The following is an 18,557-nucleotide window of genomic DNA, read 5'->3' on the forward strand; positions in this document are numbered from 1 at the left end:
TGTTCAAACATAATCACTACCGGAAATTAGGAATAGAAGAAGAAAAAAACTTCCAAAAAAAACAAAAAACAGAAGAGCCTTCATCACCACCTACGCGTCAGATGATTAGCTAATAGTAAAATACCGTTTAAATGGTGGCAGTTTTCAGTATTACGACGTGGTGTAAGTTATAAATAATGAATATTAGTCCATTGTTTACAGTTTGAAGCCTATCCTGTATCGCTGATAATGCTGAAAATGAAGCTACCGATGAAAGCGGGCGAGGAAGGAGGTGACGAAACGGCGGAGGACGAGTCATTGGATCCGTCGAAGCACAAACGTATTTCCATGGCGGCATCTTCCTCTTCGGTGTACGAAAGGCTGCAGGAGTCACCGAGACCCCATGTGCATGCCTCGCAGCTGGACAAGGAGAGCGTTTTTGAGTGGTTCGGCCTGCATCTAAACCCCGCTAAACGGATTGAGTTCATGTGCGGGCTGCTACATATGTGCCAACCCCTGGAGCTACGGTTTTTGGGATCTTACTTAGAGGATCTAGCAAGAAAAGACTATCAGGTTTTACGGGATTTCGAGTGTCGGGCAAATAGTCTGAGCGATCTTGGACTTCTAACGGACGTGGTTGACCCGGTGATTAGGTCCAAACTCCTCGTTTGCCTATCCCTCCTCGGATCGGACAGCAGGGAATGTGCTGGAATACTCTTTCGGATACTGAGCAGCGTAGACCTGGCGTTGTTCTACAGAAATTTTGACTACTCCCTTCCTCCATTCAGGGACCCCCACCACCTTTTCTATCCACCGTGTCATGTTGGAAATGTGTACGGGCAGTCAGAGCAGACCTGCGACCTCTCCGCTAGCTACACAGCGGCAGGGGCTTGGGAGCAGCTGGCGCTGCTCTTTACCATGGCCTCACTACACCCAGCTTTCCACTTCCACCAACGGGAAGTTGTCCGAGGACAGCTTGACAAAATAGAGCTGGCAATAGAGGAGGAGAAACGGCAGAGGCAGCTTAGAATAAACGTCCAGGCAACGGTAATAAGCATTGAACCAACATTAGGGCCACGAAATGTTCTGATTAGTTAATGGCTTCAATCAGTGTTTTTAAGCAGGAACTTGAGCGAAGATCGTTAAAGTTGTTAAACATGCTAAGTCACATACTGACAGAGTAAGCTGAAGAATAAACCAAACGGATTTTCTTCGCATTAACTGTCACTGATTGCTCAGCTAATGCTAATGCTAACTGAGTTAGATCACACATTAGCCAGCAGCTAACTCTGCAGGTGGTTTAAGCGGCCACAGCAACATGTTCAGGTGTACGGGACATTTCTCTATCCTCTTTTCATTAACACTATTGACATGTGCTGCCATTTACAGTGAAAATACTTGTTTAGCTTACTGGATATGAAGTTTAGCTTTATCTAGATGCTAAACCAAAAGCTTTAAAATATGAACAGCTGCTCTGTGTCCGACAAAATAACTGATTCACGAACAGTCTGCAGGTTTCCACTGTTATCAAACGGAGGTTAAATTAATCCCTCCTGGGAGCAAAAACCAAGGAAATATATTAAATCTAGCCCAACTTGACTTTAAGTACAAAAATAAAACTTCTGTCTTCTTTTGACACGGACGTTTCACCACTTATGTCACTAATTAAAGGGACTTTAAAAGTAAATATCTTAACCTTGCAGTTAATTTAAATTTTTACTTTGAGTGAAAATGAGCTTTTTAGTTAATGTTGCAGTGTTAAATCAGGTAACGTGTAGTTCTCAGATAGAGAAGAAAGGAAATGTTGATTGCTGACATAAAAGCCTGGGCTACAGTTGTTAATGACAAGGTCAGCTAATGCCAGAAGGTTGACAGGAATATCAGAAATAAATATACTAACAAAACTGCTAAACACATCTCTCGTTCCACCTTTAGAATTGATCCAAACAGGCCCTACAGTGGGAATGTAGAGATCAGTAAGCAGAATGAGGGGGAGTCTGGGTGGAAAAACATCTATGACCGGATCACTCAGTTTGGTCCTGCAAGGGCCGCAGTCCTGCAGGTTTTCAATATGTCCCTGCTCCAACACACCTCAGTCCAGCCCTACTGAGGTGTGTTGGAGCCTGTGTGAACCTGCAGGACTGTGGCCCTTGTATGACTGAATTGAGTAGCTCTTCTCCATGACACCTGCCAATCAAGAAACCTCAAGGGCCCCAAAAAAGAAAGACAAGTTGGATCAAAATTCTGGCATCGTGCCCACTTTTTTTTTTTTACCTGTGGAAAAAGAAATGCATACTGTCTCTTACAGATGGGGCTAATTATTCTCACCTATTTTTTCTCTTTTGTCTGAGATGTTGCAGTCACCTTCATTTAAGACATTGGGGTTGGTAGAGGTGTTTCGTAAAGAAAATGTGAGCTGTGCTCATTATTTGGTGCCTCCACTGGGGTCTCCTCAGTGAAAATGAGCATGTACACCCAGGTACTATGTTCCCATTGATTCTGAGCCGAACTGAAACCTACGGCAGACTTTTTAGATGCAGGACTAAATAGTTTTGCAGTTAGTTGTCAGACGTTTTTGTTATTTTTACCAGTGTGAAAGGGACTGTATACTGGTATGAGGTGCTTTAGCTCTGTTGGTTGTTAGACGGCCACATTGTAGTTGCCCTTCAGGGTCTCTTTCTTGGCTGTTAATTTAGTTTTTTATGTGCTGTTGGCCACTTAGCTTTTTAACTGGGTTTATGTTTCCTTCCCAGTTAATATTTTCCCTTTGGGCTGTATGTTACTAGTCACTGGTTGTGCCAGAAGAAAATGTTGTTATGGTTTATGAAAAGCTGAAGATATTTTACAAAGCAGTTAGAAATTAAATATTCCCCCTCTAATATTTAAAAATGATCTTGGTATAAATGCTGTTAAATACAATCACAGTGAAGTTATAAATGAGCTAAATTGATCCTATAACTAACCTGGTGTGATTGTGGTCTCCAGGAGCTGATGGGTCAGCAGGGAGGCTACCTGTCCACCTCTACGCCAAGTTTGGGAGAGTGTGCGTCCTCCCACCCACCTGCCCAGAGCCGACGCTCCAGTCGCTGGGCAGCACAAAGAGAAGGTGAATGGAAATCGTCTATTGAACCAAAGTTTTATCGTTTGTCCTGGTTTACTGCTGAAGTAGTCATGGTGTAAATCTGTACATGCGACACCTAGATTTAGTTACTTTACTATTAACAGTATCAACTGAAACACAAATGCTGCTTGTAGTTGTTTTTATTATACTTACATTGTCTTTTCTAAACTTGATGTTGGCAGCAGTGCATATTGAGGGAATTGTGCTCAGGGGCATCTCTCGGACCGGATCAGATAAGGAATACAACTTTGAGGTAAGTAGCAGCACCTGGCAGCAGTCTTACTGACTGGCCTGCTGCATCCTTAAGTACCTTACAGTGTAAAGCTGGATTTATACTCGCACTGCGACTGCGTAAAGTCGGTTAAGGCATCCTCACCGTAGCCCGACATGCACCTCTTACAGACCTGACGTGCAGCCCTGCTACGCGACGGTTACACGGAAGTACTCCCTCGTTTGAATGGATCTTCTTACTGAATTTGTGTGGTAGCCGCCATTTTTAAAAACAACACCCAGGGGCCGGTTGTTCAAACGTAATCCTATTTCAGTTATCGGATAGGATGTCATCTTGAAAAGGGGTTGTTCAAAAGGGAAATCCAGATTCTGAAATACGATCACGTAATCCAATCCTGGTTGTTATCCGGATAAAAGTTTGACACGCTGCGATTCGTTGATTGGTTGAGAAAGAAAGTCACTTCACATGCGACCTGGCATAAAAACAAATGAGGAATGGCTCGTTGTTTTCTTTTTGTTGATTAAATCTTTGTTTAAAATGGTGTTTCGAAGCACCACCAGGAAGAAAGAACAGAAACTGTTCTCCTCCTTTTGTTTCTGAGTCGTGTTATTTATTCCAGCCCACACCCGTTGGAAATGAGGCTTTATTTCTCCAAGTTCTGCTTGGTGCCTCAGAACTTGTTGCTTCTCGTGGCTGTAACGAATTTTGATGAGTTGGACTCTTTTCACATTATTAGAAAAAAGTTTCTTTTGGTTCGGTTACTCCATACTCCACGAGAAGCTTTGTCAGCAACGGTATGGTGATTACTGCGGTGGGTGGAGGGTCTGTTTTTATGTGCAATGAAGAATTGACCTGGTAATTTCATACTTAATGAATAACTTCGTCCTGGCAGGGTTGTGCACACAGCGGTGTCTGTGTTTTTAAATAGCTTGTGTTGTATTCATTTTCATACTTTCTCACCCCCTGTATCAGCTGTTAAATTTATCCGTTCAGCCTCGCATCACCGGAAATGCAGACGTGACAATGTTCCACTTCACTTAACCACGCCTACTTCAAATGTCCGACCAATCACAACACTTCTCAGAGCTCCATGATAAGAAAGTTCTGCTTGGCTGATGCGTTGAGAACCAGCTGCAAGATGTCCGCAAGAGCAAAATGATGGCGTTGGGCATTGGGAACAAGAAAAAAGTTCTCAAGTATGTAACATGTAAACGTCTGCTGTGTTACAGGTGAAGTGGTCAGACTCTTCCTTCAGCACTGTGACCAAAACCCATCATGAACTGGAGAACTTCCTTCTTAAGGTGCTCGAGTTCTCCCAGCTAACTGTTGCTGTGCAGCATGTTCATATTCAGCTGTGTCAGCAAACTGAAGCAGATGATGTGAAAACTCCTGTTTCAGGTCATTCTTTCTGTTGTTTACCTTTCCTGTTTCTCCACACAGCTTCCAAAGGATCAGTGCACAGAGTCTTTTGAGAAGAGCATCCTGAGACTTCTGAACCAGGGGGACCAGTATGAAAGCAGGGAGGTGGAGAAGAGCCTGAGGTAATTTAACCCTTGCTTGGAGTCAAGTCTGTGGGGATGTTCCTCTCATTGGTCTATGTGTGGGAGCCCCTGGCAGCTTTGGGATGTGGTGCGACGGGAGATTCTCATCATGGATGCAGCCAACAAACCTGCAGCAACTCATGCTGTCATGTCAATATGGAGCAAAACCTCTGAGGAAGGTTTCACACACCTCGTTGAATCTTCGCCACCAAGACCTAAAGCAGTTCTGAAGGAAAAATGGGGTCCAGCCTGGTATTAACAAGGCTGGTGAATGTAGGAGGACTGTCTCTGGTAGCCATTGTCCATCATCATCCTGCTCTTTAGACATTTTAATAATTCATGTCTTTAAAATCTTGGTTCTTAGTAAAACATGATGGGCTACATGTTTTCTGGTATTCACGTCATATCAGGTCACATAAACACACTGAAAGTGCAGCTGTGAGGATGAACCATGGTCTCTGTGGTCCTTTAATTCTGCTTCTGTCATCTTTTTTTATTTTTTCTGGGTCGTTTCCTCCTCCATCCTGAACCACAGTTCAGCGTGGGATACCAGCTCATGTCCTTCTGCTTCAGTAATACTCATGGCTTTGGAAGAACATCTCCCATAATGCTTTAGAGGCTGGAAACTGGAAGTGTCACGTTACCATGGATACGAAGTTGTGCCGTGAGCTCTGTTGTTTTAGGAAAGTCGGTGCAGACAACCATCGCTGGGCTGCTTTGACACAGAAGAAAAAAGCTGAGTCATGGTTGTTTTTCATGCCAGACCAGACAGAAAGAACGATTCCACAGAATCAACAACACAGAAAACAATTTTTAAATGGAGCTGAAACATGATTTCATCCCTGATCTGTGCATTTTAGGGATCAAAGTCGATTTAATTGGTTCTGACAGTGTCACACCAGGAAGTCTGTTCAGGTTGCCTTTTTTTTTTTTTTTTTTTTAACTCTCGATTCTCGTACCAGATACTCGTACACTCTTTTCTTGTCTATTCTGGAGCCTGCTCTTAATGTGCAGTTTGTGGGGTCTAAGTTTGAGTGTTTCCTGCAGTACACTATGTTACGAGTTATAGTGGCTTTTAGATGTGAGACATTTTGACAGAAAGGTGGAAATAAAATGCTGGGAACACTCAACCAATCAGAGATGTTCAGCACTGCAAACCCCATCCCAGATACTCTGTTGTCTCAAAACACACCACCTTCCTACAAGGGAAGAAAATGTGACTGGTTCCTGTGGTGGAACCACAGCTTCAAACACTTGGTTACAAAATGCATGTTTTAAATAAAAAAAAAAGGTTAGCTGCTGCTGCATTAAAATCTGGTTGATATGCGACAAAGTTTTCCTTTTAATATGCAACTCATTCACACACAGAACGAAAACTGGTCCTTCAGTCTCGTTTAGTGTGAAGTGAAACTGGAAAGTGAAACTTAACTGCCTGTTTTCCTGCTGCAGTCCATCCTGGATGCAACCCTGTCATCCTCACTGCTGCCGTCTGCAGGTGTCACTGTTACTACAGTAGCTTGTGTCAGCCACACATTTTGACCTTTACAAAGACTCAGAGATAGTTTGTAATACTTTGTTTCAGTTGTCGTTCAGCCTGAAGACAATAATATATTAATTAGTTTCACATGTGTGCAGGAGTGACTTCATTCAGTTCACTTGCTCAGTGATATTCTCACATTAAAAGAACATTTTGTCTCCACGTGTCCTCTAGGGAAAGGTTCCTGTCTGCTCCTCCACTTTTCAGACAGACCAGGAAGGTCTGCAGCTTCTTCGCTGGGGATTCCAGTCACTGCTCTAAACATACCTGCTGTAGATGTGAGTTCAGTCTTTTTCTCTTCCTGTGTGGTGCTGTGTTTGAGTTAATGTTGCCCTGTATCGTAACATGAGGAATGTCTGGATGTGGATGTTGTGAGGTGGATACCGTACTATCTAACAAAGGAAATATACATTTTTAAACATTTTTTATTTTCCAACTGCTCAGTTTCCTCATTAAGTTCCCCATGTTTTTGTTCTTAAAGGGACATTGTGTAAATTTTCACCTCCATCTATTGTTGGAATCATGTATCGCGTTTGTTTAGTGCATTCTAGCACCTCACTTTCTCAAACACGTATTGCAGAAAAATATTGCAATAATACTGCAGTTTGCAATATTAATAATAATAATAATAATAAATATTGCAAACTGCATCCTATCAAACTGTCAGATGTGGTTCCTCTGTGTTTAGAAAGAAGAAGTGTTCTCACAGCTGGAACAGATCAACGAGGAAACTGTTCTCAACACAGCATTGGTTTTTTGTAACAGTATAAGGCAGCTTACAGAGTCTTCCCACCTGCTTTTAGTACAGAATTTACTGTGACTGAAAGCCGGCGTTTACTGCGACTTAAAGCCGGCGTTTACTGCGACTTAAAGCCGGCGTTTACTGCGACTTAAAGCCGGCGTTTACTGCGACTGAAAGCCGGCGTTTACTGCGACTTAAAGCCGGCGTTTACTGCGACTTAAAGCCGGCGTTTACTGCGACTGAAAGCCGGCGTTTACTGCGACTGAAAGCCGGCGTTTACTGCGACTGAAAGCCGGCGTTTACTGCGACTTAAAGCCGGCGTTTACTGCGACTGAAAGCCGGCGTTTACTGCGACTTAAAGCCGGCGTTTACTGCGACTGAAAGCCGGCGTTTACTGCGACTGAAAGCCGGCGTTTACTGCGACTGAAAGCCGGCGTTTACTGCGACTTAAAGCCGGCGTTTACTGCGACTGAAAGCCGGCGTTTACTGCGACTGAAAGCCGGCGTTTACTGCGACTGAAAGCCGGCGTTTACTGCGACTGAAAGCCGGGTTGACGTGAGGTAACTTGTCGCATGCGTGAGTTGCAGTATTGACATAGGTGCTAACAAGGCTCATGAACTACTACCGGCATCTAGATGATTTTTCTTTCCCGTTGCAGTGATAAACATTCATGCCTTAACAATTTGCAAGGATTTGGAAGCATTTTGGGGGTTGATGGCCCGGAAATACAGTGTGACCAGTAGATTGACCTTTTAACTATTTCACAGTCCAAGTGCTGTACACTCCCCCTTGGGGTGATCCAGTACTGAGTGTTTTTGCCATGCTTCTGGTATTTGCAGCAAGAATAGACACAAACATAGTGGAACGTTGACGTGTATGCTTCTAAATCCCAACCCTTACTTATGGAGGATATCGCTCACAACTTCAGCATCCCTTTGAAAAATCTTCCTCCTTCCACCTGGAAGGCTAGCACGACGTCGATCCTCCTCTTTTGTATCATCTGGTCACGCTGCCTTTTAAGTCCCTCTTTGTCATGTTTTTTGGTGATGCATGGTCCAATTTAAGAGATTTTCCAACTTGCCAGGGTAGTAAGCCTCTCTTGCCTATCTCTCCTCCAGTGTGTCAATCAGTGTGCGCTGACTCGCAGGGAAAGCACATTGGTGCCATTTGGTGCATGTAGCTTCAAGACGGCTGGGTCTCATGGCGCTTCCCTACCACTTACCCGTCTTATGTATAAACAAATCAAAATTCTTCACTAACGAGATCATTAGCAGCGTTTATAATACAGCAGCTACAGTTTGCATAGAGACGTGGATTTTGCCAGTAAACAGAAAATGTCCCTTTAAGGAATAAATATCCACAGAAAATGCTGCATTTTAGTGATCGATGCCTGAGTTAAATCTTTGGCGCTTTTTGTTCTTCAGTAAAAAGTCTTGATTGTTGAGACATGTTCGTTTTCATTTCATCAATGAAACGTCCACTAAATTAAAAAAGTCCATCACTAAATTTTAAACAAGCAAAGAATCGTCTCATTAAAGACTCTTAAATGTTCCTGTTACACAAATACTGTACAGATGTTCATAATGAAGTCCAGATGTTTTCATGTTATTATTTATGTATCTTTATCAAAAGGCAACTGCCAGCCAGGAAAGGCCTACCAACCAGACTGCTCCGATGCCTCCAGTCAGGAAGAAGGTGAGAAGTACCACAGCTCCCCTCCCCGGTGCTGCTTTGTTATGGATTGAAGCAGATGTGTGTGTATCTATCTATATATCTATATATCTATATATCTATCTCTCTCTCTCTCTCTCTCTATATATATATATATATATATATATATATATATATATATATATATAGAGAGAGAGGGAGACATATATATATATATATATATATATATATAGAGAGAGAGAGAGGGAGACATATATATATATATATATATATATATATATATAGAGAGAGAGAGAGGGAGACATATATATATATATATATATATATATATATATATATATATATATATATATATATATATATGATGGAAGGACAAAAGGAATTCTTGGCATGTAGAATTTCCAAATGAGGCCCGATGGTGCAGGAAAAGGCCACTAATCAGGGGCCGCAGTCAGGGCTCTGGCTACGTAGGAAGGCATGCACAATGTTTATTTTTGGACATCATTTGGAAAAAGTTCAGTCTGGTTCAAATCCTCATATTTCACGGCTATATTTGCGCCGATGTCTGCTGGTCTGAGATCAGCTCCACCAACAAGAACCACAACTCCAGCCCTGCTCATGTCTCACATAAGACCTGAGGCCTGTCTTACGAAGCATACCCAGGATGTCTCTCCGTTACCTGGGTTGACAGGTACTAGGAAGCTGGTTATCAGCTTGGTAATTCAACTCAGGGTTTTCCCATCCTGATCGGTGCAAGCTCACGTTAAAGGGGTGGTGTTCTCAGACCTGGAGAAACTTGCAGAGCAGCTTACTTTACGATGGAGGAGCAGACGGTTATTCTTTACTTATAAGAACAATTCAGACACATCGTCCAGGCCAAAGGCGAGAGCGTGGACTGGGGGTGAGCCAGCTTGGACACCTCACGATTCGATTACGATTCAGGTTGCTTTGATTCGATTATTAAACGATTATTAGGATTTTCAATAAATGTTTTTTCTCCTGTTCAGGTTTTTTTTTTTCCATGGCTGAGTCATACTTTATATTCCATTCATCATCCATTAATTCAAGTAACAGAACAAAATTATCTCAACTTCCTTTTGTTTATGTCAACCATAAATAAATCCAACATATTTTTTATTACACATAGAGCCTAACTGGCCAATTCCAATATTTGGTAGAAAAAATTCTGATAACGATTGATCGGACAATTATTTTAAAAAATATACATGAATAAAATAACTTTTTTAATTAATTAATTTTTTTCTGAATTTGCATTGTGAATTTTTCTTTCTGCGGAGCATGTAATGATATAGCTACCAGACCACAGGTGTATTCTATTTATAAGCAATATCATTCTTCCAAGAGAACTCATTGGTCAGGAGGTGGCGCTTTTATAGCCATTGATCTGATTCAGAACACAACCAGCTCCAGAGCAGGTTGGCCACTCAGTGTAAGTTACCCCAGTAAGAAGTGAACCAGTGTTTTAGTAGTGGATAGTTACCTGATTAAGAGAAAATCCAGCTTCGTCGTACAGGCCTCTGCTAACCGGAGGCATGAACAGATCTTTGATTATGAATGAAACATTAATTTTCATGAACTGATAACATTTAAAATAAGGCACTAGGGCTTTACTATTTTATATTTGCTGCTCTGTTATTACTATATGTATTTAGACCAATCACTCGTGTGTGTGTGTGTGTGTTTTCACCCTCAGAGTCATATGTTCAGGGACACAAGAAAAAACACGGGTCCAAGAGTCCATGTCAGCTGTGAGTATACCGCCTCTGGCTTCATTTTTATATTTGTAAAAGTAGAAAAGATGCTCTACTTAAAACATCCTCAACATCCTCTCTGCCAGTTTGTTGAGTGCCAAAGGCCCCCTGGGGGACACACAGAAGAGGGGAGGCCATGCTGCAGAGCTCAATGGTCCCGCAGACAGACGGAGGAAGAGCTGCTCACTGAGGAGCAGCCAGGAGGCTGAACAGGTGAGAGGAAGGAAGTAGGGATGCCCTGATTATAGACGTTCTTCATATGATTGTCAAAGAAATAATCACGATCATTCTGCATTAATTTCCCAACACTAAATGTGTAAAATCACATGAACACTCCTTATAAGTCTTATAAGCTTTATTTATTTATAACTTTTTTTTTGCAAAGATAATATAGAAACAAAGTAAAGTAACAAACATTCCAACTAAATCCCTCTGCAAACAATAAGCCGATGCTGATTCCGATATTTGACAGGAAAAAAATCAGATTATTAAAAAAAAAAAGATATATATTATGAATAAATGAACTTCATTTTTGGTTCATTAAACCCCAGGTATCGGGGTTCTGGTCCTGATACCTGTGGTGAAACATCATCAGAAAGCTACAGCTCTCCATCCGGCGCTTACACCAGCAAAAATGTAAATTACAGGCAGAAAAGTGGAGGCAGAGCAGCAGAACCAGCAGAACTCCCAGAATCAGACGTATTTTATTAGTCCCAGACTAAATTTCAGAGTTACAGCACCATTAGAAATGACAAAAAAAAACAACTAAAATTAAACTGTTAGATGCAAAAATATAGTACACAGGAAACACTTAACAGATATCCTGGTCAGAAAATATCACAGTGTTAAGTTGTGATATCTTTTTTTGTTGTGGAGGGAGACATGGTCGAAATCTCCAGAGATCACAATGAATGTGTTTAATAAAAAACACTTTCCTATTTGCTTTGAAATCCTGTCACTTCTGATCTTCCAGCACCAGGACTCAGAGAAAAGAAGCCACACAGTCTCGAAGATCAAGAGCAAATCTCTGCCCACAGACAGGTAGGTGATGCATCACTACAAAAGAGACGTTTAGCTGGCCAGTTACTGGAAATGTTTTTAAAGTTTAATGTCTGGGTCTATTTCTTCCTGTCTGTCTGCAGGCATAAAGGCGATGGGAAAGGCAAAGTGGTTTCCTTAATGACCAACGGTAGTTTGGCAACAAGCCTGCAACCTCAGAGAAAAGGTGAGTGGATGACGTGCTGGACTATTTTTCCTCTTTTCTGATTAACATGAATGCAGACTCCATGTGGTCAGTTTTACAGTTATTCTGCTGTGCATCATGATAAATGTTCTGGTTTGTGATGTTTTTCCCGGTGGAGGTTCTGGTCCTGATACCTGTGGTGAAACATCATCAGAAAGCTACAGCTCTCCATCCAGCCCTCAGCACCAAGGTCTGGAGAGCCTGGACAGCGAGGATGACAACAACAAAGGTGACACACAATGCAAAGGTGGTGTAAGAGTGATGTGGTGCGAGTGTAACTCTTGTTGTCCATGTTAGACACAGACAGCCACTCTGACGACGGCGGTAAGGATCCTGCTCCTGACTTGATCTTCACCCATCAGGCTGATCCAGCAGTGCTGGGAGAGGTCTCCTCTGTCCACCCTCTGTCTTCCAACAGCTCAGAGACCAGCTCAGAGTTCCCTCCTCTCTCCTTTATGCATTCTCTGCCCTGTGTGCTTCCTAACGGGCCTCCGGACTCCGGTCTACCACTGGTTTCTCCTCCCAACCAAAGCATCATTCCTGATGGGAAGCCTCTGGGTGGGACAGGGATGATGCCGTTGTCCCTAGTGCCTCCGCCCGTTCAAGGCCCTGGAATTGTCGGAGACCCCGAGAAGCGGGACATGCTTCCAACCTTTGGGATTTCATCCGTCAGCCTCCACCCTCCAGGCAACCTTGGTGTGCAGCCATTAGTTCAGAGATTCAAGACATCTTTGCCCCACAGCCAGGGCAGTGCTGATGGAGCTCCTGGTAGGGATTCTCCTCCTGCTGCCCCACACACTTTCCACTCACACCCGGCTCCTGTCCGGGCCTTGAATGTCATGTCTTCAGGCCCCACGTCTTTCTCCTCTCCTGTCCTGTCCTGTCAAGACCTAGCCAGCGTCAGCCCTGGCCTGGCCTCTTCTCTGCCACAGGTGGAGACATCTCATGCCAAGCAACATGGTTTGCCCCTACTGACCGGCATGCCTTCTCATTACACCCTGCCGCCTGTGCCCACCTCTATCATGCCTACTTTAGGAGCCCCCGTGGCCAGTGGAGCAGCTCCGTCTCTGGGAAACGGACAGAGCGCCATTCCCCAGGCTGTGACCACACACTCCCCAGGGCCTGCCCCCAGCCTCAGCCCAGCAGTTACCCACAGCGCAGCACAGAGCGACAGCGCCTCCTACAGCAGCACTGCTTCCTGTGGAAGTGCCCCTGTTGCCCCTGGCAACCCTTTAACCCTTCAGCAAACCCAGCAGCCAGCAGCTCCCCAACAACAGCAGCAGCCGATGGGCTGTGGCACTTGTGGTTGTCATAACAACTGTGGCAGTCGAGGCAGTCTGGCGGGGGGGTCCAGCTGTCAGATCCCCTTATTCTTCCCTGCTCACCAGATGGCGGTGGCGGCAGCAGCAGCTCGCCAGGTGTTCAGCGTTCCTCCATCTCTCTTCCACCTCACAAACCTGTGCAGCAACAGCTACCTCACTCAGGCCCACCCTCCTCATCAAGCCAATGGAGCGGCCTCCCTGCCCCCCTTCTTCCCCACCGGCCCACCCCCTGCCCCCCCATCCTCCTACATGCACACTCACTCTCACAGCCATGCAGATGTGCCATCACACATGATGGGCAACCAGGCTGCCGTGGCGGTGGCAGCTGCTGCTGCAAACTACACTCTCCAGCAGCATATGGCACCAGTGGCATCATTCTGTCAGCGGATCTACCAGCCTGTGTACGCAAATCACATGGGGATGCTGCCTGCTGCTGCCCTGGGGGGAGGTGGGGTCAACAAGAAGAACGGGAACATTTCCTGTTACAACTGTGGGGTTGGAGGCCACTACGCTCAGGATTGCAACCAGCCTTCCATGGACTCCACACAGCAAGGTAACACAACACAGGCCGTTCGTCCAGAGAGATTCCACTTAGATTAGACGAGGGATGCCATGATAGAATGTTTGTTGTGACTATTGTCAGAGAAATAATCATGATTGTTAATTTCCCAACACTACAAATGTGTAAAATCACATGAACAAGTCTTTAAGTTTAATGTATTACTATCTTTTGATGCCAGGATAAGAAAATAATATAGAAACAAAGTTAATTCCCCTCAGCTCTGAGAACAGCAGTACATGTTAACTATGGATTTCTCTCAGAGAAAACCGATGGAAAAGGCTACAGGACCTCTGCCTGGACTTGTGTTAGGATAATTAAGATTCGAGTGGCCTCGATGTAATTTTAAAAACAATAACTGATGCACCTTTTTTCCTGTGTGACTACTTGACGGCTACTTTCTGAATGTAAACATGAAAACTTGGTTTCTCATGTTTGTTTGTGACAAACAACAAAGAAATAACTTTTTAATCTGTTGGTCAGTGCAGGACAACTCCTGTTTCCATGGCAGTGATGTTACTAGGTGACGCATTAAAATCTGAAAAAACGCAGTAAACTCGCTATCGATGCGTCCCGAGGAAACACCTAATTTTTCCCATGAAAAATTATACATTGTGAACAACAACTAGCAAAAGAAAGTGCCGTGGTTTCCCATTTCTTGACTCAGCCGTTGTGGGTTTACAGAGTTTCTTTAGTTACAAAAGGGGCGTGCTTGAAAACGGACCATGTGCACGGTAAACACTGACATTCACGTCAACACTGGCCGCGTGTACGTGGTACAAAGCAAGTAAACTAGCCCAACCGATTAATCGGTCTTTTTTAAAATGGCCAATATCGGTCGTTGTTTTGCAGATTATACGTCGATTTTTTTCTTATTTTCTCATAAAAAATAAGAATAAATGCTGTTAAGAGTCGGGAGTCGTGCAGAATGATGTCCTTGCATCATTTGTCCACTAGATGGAGCTCTGACTCCATTCAATCCCACAGTTACCCTGTCTTTTCAACAGGGTTAGCTAGTAGCCACAGCCAGGTTACATTAAAGCAGTGGTCTGAGTGGAGCTTCCTGACAGGTAAGTTTATAATAAAGGGCTAGTTTGTCGGGTCTGTCAGCAGTCAGGCGCCGCCATGTTGAATCTCATCTCTGTTCACACTAGCATCTCCCTCAGACATGTTTCATGGAAAGTGAAGGTATTGAGGAAACTTTACGATACGATACTAGGCTTCCCTTCACACTGACATATTATTGTTAAATAGTTTTGTTTGTTGTTGAATTATATATTAATTCTTGACCAGATACAAAGATAGAAAACAGCAACAACTAAAAACCGAAACAGAAAAACCAGAGAACCAGCTGCTTCACCTGTAGAGAGACTTTGAGAAAACAAAGCAGATAATCATAAGGAACACCTACAAAATAAAATAAACATTAAAAACAAATAAAATTAAAAAACAATAAACAGCAGTACATAACGTTTTGGGGTTTTCCCTTAAAGTGAATTTTATGTTCTAGAGACCGAACAACAAAGCTCTGTTCAGCAGGGAATCGGTAACTCCGTTGTCCTCCAGGTTTTAGAGGTTTCCCTGCTGCAACACACCTAATTAAAATAAATGTGCTCTCTAACTGCTTGTTGTCTGGTTCTGCACAAGCATGTTGATCATTTGCAGGTAGCTTCCAGTTAAAATACGCAGCCTCCCACATTTCAGAAGCACTTGTTAATGCTGACTGAAGAAGACGACACAATGAGTTTGAATCAGGTGTGTTGCAGCAGTAAAACATCCAGTACCTGAGTTGCTGATCCCTGGAGTGAAGTCTACTCCGGCTGCACTCCACAGGAATCTGGTAGCCTTTTCCAGCAATCTGCTGAATGTGTCCTGTGTCACTACATAACCTGAAAGCAGTGACCAGCTGACCCTGAGGAAGCATGGCTCCATCCAGCAGACGTGACTGGTCGTCCGCCTGAACAACCGTCACATCCTCAGTTGTTTCTGCTAACAAACTACAACCATCCCGTCTACAGACATTAGATTGTCCCAGTGGGTCAGACCTCAGCAACTTGAAGGAAATAGAGGCATCTTGTTTAGAAGTAGCCCGTTTTTGGGTAAAGCAGAGCACGTTATCGCATGCACACGAGGCTTTTTTATTTTTAAATATCTCATTACACTTCTGTATTAGAACATAATTTAGTTGTAGTTGAAGTGTTACCAGCGAAGGGTTTAAGTCCAGATCCTTAAACCTCGTTCAGGTTCTTTGAACATTTCACAGAAATCTTTGCAGCTGACTGATGTTTGATGCTTTGCAGGTGGCTTCCGGTTGAAGTACGCAGCATCCCACGTTTCAGAAACACTTGACAATGCTGACTGAAGAAGAGGGAGGATGAAGAGTTGTTCTCCTGTCTTTTGCTCTCCAGGTAGTGAATGCACTAAAGCATCAGAAAGTGACTGACCTGCCAAGGGCTCGGCAGACAAAGCCTAACGTACATGTGCCTGAAAACCATCCGGTTCCCATGGAGATGATTCACTGTCTCACGCAGACAAGTCATGTGACTCCCGGTCCCTTCCCCTTCAGTTTTTATTTTTTTTTAATGCTTTTGCACTGAGGGTTGGAAAAGGTTAAATTATTACTTAATTATTAGGAAGCTGAGAGATTTGGGGGATTTTTCTTTTGTTTTCACAAAAGTTGGACTTCAGTCTCAGCTCAAATGTTCTTATTCACTTGTTTCTAAAGGAGCCTATTTATGCTTTTTCTTCATTACTGTTAATGTCGGATTTTATTGTGACAGAATTGTACAGCAGTTTTCAAAGATCATTATTCAGAATTAATGTAAGAAAGATTAATTTTATCTTCAGTTTCCTGTTTGTCAGGTTTTTTAAATCTAAGCTTTGTCATAGCTAAGAAGTTCGTATCAAAGTACTTGGATCTAAAGTGTCTCTGCCACTTGATATATGGATTATTTCGAAGTTAATTGCTGCTTTTTAATTTCTTATTTTCCATTTGTACTTTTTTTTAAGTTGGATAAATGCACTGATAAACGGCAGAGCAAGAACACAAGTGCACAATAATGGCAGAACCAGGCTGATGAAAGGATTGAGTTCAACTTGAAATAACAAACCAGTCAGCCGTTGGTTTTGGTATGATGTAATGCACAGGTTATTTTTATTTTTTTTAGAGATGTCAGTGTTTTAAATGGAACTCTAGATGCTGTGGAAATCAAACAACATGATTCAGCCCTGATTCTGCTTCAGTGTAGTCGGACGTGATCTGTGGTTGATCAAACTGCCATTCTTTTTTTTTGAAACAAGGTCGGTCCTGACGTCTTAACTGTGCTTAAGCAGAAAGAAATGAGGTTTTTGTGAGACTGGTGGTGCTAACCCCTGTAAGCCCACCTCCTCTAAGCGCAGCAGCACAGACAGTATTTTCTTTGCGAATCTTGCTGGAACACTAATACAAGTGACGATGTATGAAAAAAGACTGATTAGCCTCTGACGGGGTTTGAGAAGGAAGAGGACATCATGTGTTGAAACACTGAGAGACTTCTGAAAGAGACCTGGACTTGCTGAACGTTTATTTCTAAGATGAATGACAGCTGATAATTAACACTTGGTTAGACATTTGTAGATAAACTTGAAGAGCTTGCACACTTGATTTGAAGTAGTCACGTCGTTCATGTCCTCTGAGGTTCTTTCAAGGTATTTTGGGACGTTAAGAATAATTCTAGACAACGGTGCTCTGCACATCACTGAATAAATTATATATATATATTAAAAATAAGTTCAGGTGATAAATCTTTCAAACTAATGAAACTTGGATTGTAATGAAGTGTTAGTATGTAGTCTTTTCCCCCTCTCTCATTTTAAATGTTTTATATTTGCCCTGATGACACGTTTTTGTTCTAGTCGCTTCTACCTCTGCATTCAGTCAGTTGACGCCTGTTAGCCGGAAAAACTGAACCGGTTATTTATCACCAGCTGCTTCCTGACCGAAGGATGGCCTCAGTGGTCACCCGACAGCAGCCATTAGTTTACATCTGTGAGAACAGCTGGTTAGCCTAGTAGCATCGTGCAGAAGTTGACTGAAAACCACTTGTTGCTTTTGCTAACATGAGGTAACAGAAAGCTGTAATTAAGCAGCGTGACGTCAGTATGAGCTGAAGTTTAAATATTTTCATGGACATAAAAGCTGCCTTTTTTCTTTCTTTATTTCAGTAAAACATGAACATTTTAGATTTCCTAGTTAACAGATCTACAGACTAAACTTCTCAGTGTAGTCGTCCTTCAGGAACATCTGCAGGTGTTTTCTGTCGCAGCTCTAAAGCCAAGTCGTTATTTTCTGAAATAACCGTTCCAGGCAGCAGCTGGATGAGAGGATGTTTGTTTCAGAGCTGTGTGGATGTTCTGAGTTTGCACGTCTGTCCACCATCACTGCTTGTTCACCTGTTTGTTCCTGAATGCGACCGTCAGGAGACGCTTGTGGTGGACACGGAAATCCACCTGCAGTTGATCTGAGCGTCTCCACATGGATCAGCCTGCATGGATGGAGGGAGGTCCGGTGTACAGTCGGCTGACCGGTTTGAAAAATGCTGTACTTTAGATCTGTAAGGGATCACTCTGCTGCCACCCTCAGCTCTTATGTTTACTGTACTTTGATATCTGTGTACTGGAAGAGGTCTGATATATTTCTAGAGTGGATTGAAATTTATGCAAATTGTTGACCTTTTTTCCTGTAATTAAAAGCAATAAATATAAAAAAAATGGGAGTTTGTGGGTTGTGGTCTTCAGTTAAAATGTTTTTATGTAATTAAGCTTGTTGGACACACTGATAGGTTGTTTTACAGTAAATC

The 18,557-nt window shown here is 42.9% G+C and overlaps 1 protein-coding gene across 1 annotated transcript; it reads left to right on the forward strand.

The window, feature by feature from the left end:
* The first annotated feature begins 63 nt into the window (after nucleotides 1-63).
* On the forward strand, nucleotides 64-18,473 carry zcchc2 (zinc finger, CCHC domain containing 2). Its single transcript, XM_041967625.1, has 14 exons — nucleotides 64-1,026; nucleotides 2,965-3,085; nucleotides 3,283-3,353; nucleotides 4,562-4,633; nucleotides 4,773-4,873; nucleotides 6,585-6,688; nucleotides 8,785-8,847; nucleotides 10,538-10,592; nucleotides 10,682-10,808; nucleotides 11,569-11,636; nucleotides 11,738-11,820; nucleotides 11,957-12,067; nucleotides 12,136-13,713; nucleotides 16,020-18,473. The coding sequence occupies exons 1-14, from the start codon at nucleotides 229-231 to the stop codon at nucleotides 16,079-16,081; spliced, it is 3,414 nt and encodes a 1,137-aa protein (XP_041823559.1). The 5' UTR covers nucleotides 64-228; the 3' UTR covers nucleotides 16,082-18,473.
* Nucleotides 18,474-18,557: the final 84 nt, after the last annotated feature.

Source organism: Melanotaenia boesemani, chromosome 18 (genome assembly GCF_017639745.1).
Source record: "Melanotaenia boesemani isolate fMelBoe1 chromosome 18, fMelBoe1.pri, whole genome shotgun sequence".
In the NCBI taxonomy this organism is placed as follows: domain Eukaryota; kingdom Metazoa; phylum Chordata; class Actinopteri; order Atheriniformes; family Melanotaeniidae; genus Melanotaenia; species Melanotaenia boesemani.